General features: G+C 38.6%; 1 protein-coding gene across 1 annotated transcript; it reads left to right on the top strand.

Moving 5' to 3' along the window:
• Positions 1 to 323: 323 nt before the first annotated feature.
• Positions 324 to 5,972, top strand: LOC119292449. Its single transcript, XM_037571287.1, has 7 exons — positions 324 to 335; positions 693 to 1,058; positions 3,597 to 3,688; positions 3,778 to 3,821; positions 3,897 to 3,958; positions 4,249 to 4,311; positions 5,265 to 5,972. The coding sequence occupies exons 1-7, from the start codon at positions 324 to 326 to the stop codon at positions 5,517 to 5,519; spliced, it is 894 nt and encodes a 297-aa protein (XP_037427184.1). The 3' UTR covers positions 5,520 to 5,972.
• The last annotated feature ends 837 nt before the right edge of the window (positions 5,973 to 6,809 follow it).

Here is a 6,809-nt window from a genome sequence, read left to right as displayed (position 1 = left end):
CCCAACTGCATAAACAAATATGGATACTTTGCGCTCCACGAAGCTGCTGAAAGGTTCTCTGTGGACATGATCAAGCTGCTTTTACGCCATGGTGCATCACCCAATGTGCGCACAGTTGGCAATGATGCCATTTTTGATGTCATTGAGAATCTACTCCCGCTCCATGTCGCAGTTGAGAATACTTGCCTGCATAAGTATCTGGAGGACAATCTTTCTCGCAGCCAGAGTCATCTGGATTATATTTACAAGTTTATTCATCTGCTGTGTCTACCTGAAATGGTCTGTTTCATTTCCCTCCCTATACGTATTACTACTTTTGCAGCATGACCCAAAGAGTAACTGTGGTCATACCATAAACCCGTGACAGGTTATAATGAAATTAGTCATACTAAGTACCAGGCATCCTTTCATCTCCACTTGTCAGAGAGTGTAAAGTTTTTGTTTGTTGATCCTTTTTGTCTTACTTCATGTCTTCCGTATGTTCTTATAGTAAAGGATAAAAAGTCATCAATAAAATATACAAAAATTGTTGCTAGTTATTAATTTTATTTTCTTTGCCTTGGAGATTGTCCCTAATCCATATTTACTTTGATAGGAGGAAACATGGCGATACACAGAAAGATTATTCAACATTACTTGCTTGCATATGAATGCTAAATGGACTTTATTTTTTGTTCGTTGTTGTTTTACAGAAGGTCTTCTTGGACACAACTAGACTGCTTGCAGAAAAAACAAATAATGTACTTGAAGAGCTCTGGAATTACATGGAGGATGGAAAAATTATCCAGTCTGCTGTTCTACTACTGGCTGCTCAAGAGCAGATCCGTGGGGGCAGTTCTTCCAAGATAAATGGCAGTAGTAAGAAAAATGGGTTTGACATTATCAATAAATGTATAATGAGGCGTTCATTTGCCTTGAGATGGGAGAAAGGTTCACATGCAATGGCACCGGAGCTTCTGGAGGAAAGGAAGACACTTACTGATTGCGCATGGCTGCTTGTTGATGTAATTTCCCATGCCGGTGAAGATCTTTCTGCATACATTCAAACGCATTCTGAGGTAAGCATTTTTGGTATGTTGTGGCCGCGTGCCTCAGATGCCTTTTACTTAATATTTGTATTTTTACTATTGTTAGTGCTGTTGTTTTAAAAAAATACATGCCCTAGTCTTAGCAAGAGGATAATTCTCACCTCAACAGAAAATAAAAATGTTATACTCCCTCCATCCCGGACGGAGGTAATACTTGCTCTGTCCTAGCAAGAAGATAGTTCTCAATCTCACCACAACTGAAAACAATAATGTTATACTTGCTCCACCTGCATTTACTGGGCTGGGGAGGCAAAATGCTAGGACCAAGGCACAATGGAAATTCCTGACGCTCCACATCCGATTAAAGCACATGGACATTTTGCCCCTGTAATTAGCGGTAGCGGTTAATGCAAGAGTTGCTCCTGGAAGGTTTCTTGGGTGTAATATGGAGGATGGAACTGTTATATATTGTTGAACCTTGCCTTTGATTTTACTCCAATTTTGTGTTATCCTTTTGCTGTAATGTTTTAAGAGTTGTCTTGCTTAAACAAATGAACTTTTCTTGCAGCAATTATCTATCTCAAAATTATCACTGAATTACTACTTTTTCGAGCCCTTATCCCAGATTTGTACTTATTGTGCTAATGTTATCATAAAGTACCAGCTGTACAACTATGAAAAACATGTCATTACACATGTGGCTCTGACCTCAGAGTGGTTAACCTGTAGGCCTATCATTGCAGCTCATACTAAAAAAAGTGCAATTTCCTGATAATATGTGTGAGAATGCGTAGTTTGTGAATATATTTTCAAGAAGCATATTTGTTTTCTCTTGCTTGATGCTCTATATCAATTTAACATGTTCTCTAATAATTTTATCACTAAATTCTGTTCTTGTTAATTGAAAGAATCTCAAACCCAAGATGCTACTTTGATTCAGAAAGTTTCCATCCACTTCATTGCTTGAATAGCTGATTCTTGCTCTAATGTTTAGCCTGCCATATAATGCAATGAGATACAAACACCTCTTATTTCTGAACACTTGGGAAAGGTGATGGCAGAGATAATGAACAAGAGCAAATAATGCAATGAGATACAAACGCCTCTTATTTCTGAACACTTGGGAAAGGTGATGGCAGAGATAATGAAACAAGAGCAAATAATTGATGGGAGTAAAGCCGTCGTGATAGTTATTTTAATGAATTGTTCCATGTCAGAAGTATTAGTAACAACCGGCCTGTTATTAGTTATCCATATACTCATCCACATCAGATCCCCTGTCTGGCTACTTCTTTTATTTTATCTTCATCATCGAACAGACAAACAAACTATAAGAACACCTTTTGTGCTTTATCTTCTAAGAATTGCTTGATATTATTACATTGTGAAGGAGATTGCTATACGAGTTCATGATGGATACTATTGATGGTTTCTGCATTGAATTCACACACTACAACTAAAAGGAGCATGTTAGTTCCTTTTCCACTACCATGTACATTTTTGTCATGGAAATACGATTCTTACAATTAATACTTAATGTATGCATAAATAGTGAAAAAATTGGTGATAGAAACACTCGATCTCCATATTAATATTATCTGACATGAGTATCGTGTGAAATGCCAATTTTGTTTGTTCTTGGCTTCACTTATGTCTAGTTTTTGGTTTTGTCACTGCCTTGTATCGTTTTTAGCCGTAAAATTGCACGTATCATCATCAGGCGTTTGGTTAATGTTGTTGCATGGTGCATGAATACAAACATGTGCTTGTGTCATTTCTCTTTATTTATTTTCTGGACGCATGGAAGATAAATTGGCAAAAATGACAACTTCCATATTTTTATGGTTGCAGCTGTTTGGCATGATTCCCAGCTCCAAATATTCTAGGTGCTGGAGCTGGGGGTATATTAAGGGCGTTGACATGAGCCTTCTTTATTCATGTTAGACTGGAAATTTATGCTTAAGGTACTTTATTTAGCCTACAAACTCCAGGTCCTCCAAGAAACAGGGAGTTGGAGCTCGTTACAGTAACTTGTCTGTGGCCCAGGAGGACAGTTCAATGTAGTTCAGGAAACACTAGGTGTATGGTCTTTAAGTTTGTCTGAACTTCATTTGGATCATACAACCTGAAGAAAGCCTGAAGAAATTGATACCTTTCTCTTTGGGGAACCAAAACAAAACTATTAAAGTGATTTGAACTAGTTGGAATTTGAATAACTGTGACGTGTAGTTAAATATACAGAAGTGTGATGCAGTTTTTTTACTCGCACCTTTGAAGCGTCTAGATCATAACGTGTAGTTAAATACACAGAACTTGTGGGAGCTAACAGATTTTGCTTCAAGATGGACATGATACATTAATCTAGATGAATCCGAATATGTATATTATGTAGTTTATGAAACCTAGTGAATTGAATGCGATCACTCTTTTTGCACACTGTTCTATTGCCTTCCAACTCATATTAATTATCTCACTGCTTACAATTGGTTATGTAATTGCTACATTGTATATATGGTAGATCTATGTTAGCGATGTATTGCCTTATACAACAGCTTGTATGTCATGTAGGTGCCCCATGTGGATGTCTTTCAACATGTTTCACGTATCCTCAAGGAGTATGGATTTTGCCCTAATGGAGATCCCATGGACACTATAAACCTGTACTACTCTTTGTATTGCTCATGATAATTTTCTATGTGAATAAATGATTATTTTTCTGCTTATTCTATTTGTCTTCCATTTCTTGAAGCCAGCCTTATGACTGCAGAAAGTCAAACGGAGAGTCATGCAAAGGTGGGGGCTCAAGTGATTCTTTTTGCATTAAACAAACTGAGTCTTAATCTCTCTCCTTTTTAAAATGGATAATAGGGCTTACAGATGCAAACATGGCAGTTATGGAATCGGCCAATCTGGATGCTGGAGAGAAAAAGGTAAAGATAGTCAAATCTGCGGTTGATCTAGTTTTGGATAGACTGATGGTGTTGGTAACGGGTAATGATATAGTGGCAGCAAAAAGAAAGAAAGCTATAAGAATATGTGCCCTTTCCTTGTTCTTTTTATTTTATGTTACATCAACTATTTTTAAGAATATTTAAAGTAGTAAAATTTTCCCAAATTGACAAATCCCATGAACGCTTTCAGATACATAATAGAATCTTTGTTTTAAGGCGCATTTTTTTGACTTCTGACTGTACTCATCTTGCCCTAATCTCGAGTCCAGGTCACAACTGTTGAAAATGACGACCTCTCCCTTATGGCACGGCAACACACCAAACAAACACAGGTAACCCATATACCTTAATACTGATTTTGGTGCAGCAGTACCAAGCAGCTTTGCCTACACCTTGTGGCAGCACAAATGGATTACTAACTAGAGCACAAAGTGATGGTTTTGGTGTTGCAAAGCTGGGCAGCTTTGCAGTACTGAATTCAGCCATATTTATAGAGTACAAGTATTTGTGTTCTAATGGACTTTGGCTACTGAACTACTCCCTCTGATCCATAATAATTGTCGTAAGTTCAAATTTGAACTAAAATCATGATAATTATTATGGATTGGAGGGAATACAAAACATATAAATTCTAGCCTAGAATACCTAGTGTGTGTTCACCCGCATGTATAGAAACTACATGTATAGAAACTGAATTCTAGCTTTGAGTTGCCTTCAAATACATATCACCTATTGCAATGCTGCGGCATTCCAACTATGGTTCATCTCCCCCATCCTAATGTGTTTCCCATCAGGTTTTTTACCAAAGAAAAGGGGTAAATGCAATAAAAAGGAGGCTTAATTACCTTAATGACATAGCTGAACTTTATAGGTTCCAAGTAACATCAACATTGGGACTTCACCAAGGGGGCTTGCACATTATTGTTACTTCCAACACTTTATTATTGTTCTTGAATGATCTGTTGCATCTGAAATTTATTTGGTGCCTGCGAGAAAGATTTTGATAGAATAAGATGCAGTGTAATATAATCGTTAGAGGCAATAAGCCAATAACAAAGCATGTTTCACCTGCGAGTTTGTGCCATGCATTGTGCTGGTTCAACAGCTTTTTATGTTACTTAAGCATGCTACTTAATTACTATACTGCATAACACCATTCATATCTGATGAAACACCAATGCGGTGTATTGATCAACATAATACATCTCAAGCGAGAGGTGCTGGCTGGAACTATGGATGTTTCTATTCATTTTTTATGATGTACCTCTAATGAACTATGTGACAGGCTGTGAGAAAGAAAGTAGGTGGAGGATGGGATCCCACATATACAAAGAGAAGTTTTTTCCCATACTGGAGATCAGTGTTACAAGCCCGGCTTCCTTTGAAGGTGTATCCAGCCTATGCAAGCTCAGGTCCTAGTCCAAATCATAAACTTGGTCCGTTGCGAAGAACCTTGCCACTTACAAGCAACAATCAACCCAGAAGGTGCTTTGCCACTGCTGCTATTGGTGCATTCAGGCTCTTGAAGGTGCTAAAGTAGAGTAGAAAGGTATGCCATGAGTTTCGTCTCCCCGTCCCAAATTTTCTGAGCATGCCCCACATGATTTATAGTAGTATGTTTTTGTTTTCTTAGGGAATTCCCAACCTTGGGAAATATTTATGCAACACATTTGATCCTGTGGACAGGGTAGTATTACTGAACCAAACACCCAACACTTGTTAATGCAGTGGCTTCTATTGATGCTCACCATGGTGCTGCTCCATTAACTAAACCATGTTAAAGCTTGCAATCAGAATGAGCGGCTTCTATTGATGCTCACCGACATGGAGTTTTTTTCTTTTTGACGATCATTTTTTTACATGGAGTTGAGTAGTGCTTCTTCAATCACCAGCCAAAGGAAAGCTGGTGATCTCTGGATTGAGTGGGGAAAATGACTGGCCTGAACTAAATTTCCGGCTTATGACGCCGAACAATGCATCCGAATTTCATTTCCTTTTTGTCCACATCATTTTCATTTTCTACCAATGTGGTTCTGATTTTGTCGATTTCCTCCCATTCTGGTGAACTCTGCAGGAGGGTCAACTTCTTTGCGATAATTGGGCTCCTCTATAGGGCGTCATTAGAAATGATGCTTGACTTGATGCCGCTGAGCATCACTTTCCTATGTCCTTAAGCAGTATTATTATATGTAGTTTTGTAAGGAGCGGCATGGGCACCATGAAGGTATAAGCTGGGTTGATGCAAGTGGCGCCATGGAGTATCCTGTGAATGGTGTGTTTGGCTACACCGGCGAGGCGCTAGCGTTCAAAGACAGGCACATGATATAGGTGAGACAGGACAATTTCCCCCTTAAAAAAGGGCCAAATGGGATTTTACCAGATTATCTCTACCACATGGCAATAACAAGTAATACTATGATGCAGGTAGAGAAATGTAAGAATACAAGCATAAATCACAAGCTTACAGTGCACAGTAGTCTTGATGTGATTTATACTATATTACACAGCTAATTAGAAAACATACTGTGAACCATAGGTCTATTACTGAAGCTACCAGCTAAGAGTACTCGTAGGCTCGTGGTGGATATTTTACCATCAGTGCACAACATCATCTGAACGGACCAACTACAAAAAAACGTTAGCTGGGTGGTAGGGTAATGACAATAGGGAGTTAACTGACAAGAAGCATTGAAAACAATTGAACTAAACAACTACTCCCTCCAATCCATAATAAGGCTGTGTTTGAAGCCCTCCACTCCTGGAGCAGGCGGAGCTGCAGTTCAAAATTGCGGAGCACTTGCGGAGCGAGGAAATAAGTGCTCCGCAGATC

The sequence above is a fragment of the Triticum dicoccoides genome, chromosome 4B (genome assembly GCF_002162155.2).
Source record: "Triticum dicoccoides isolate Atlit2015 ecotype Zavitan chromosome 4B, WEW_v2.0, whole genome shotgun sequence".
NCBI lineage: Eukaryota > Viridiplantae > Streptophyta > Magnoliopsida > Poales > Poaceae > Triticum > Triticum dicoccoides.
This window is presented reverse-complemented; position numbering and strand designations above follow the sequence as displayed.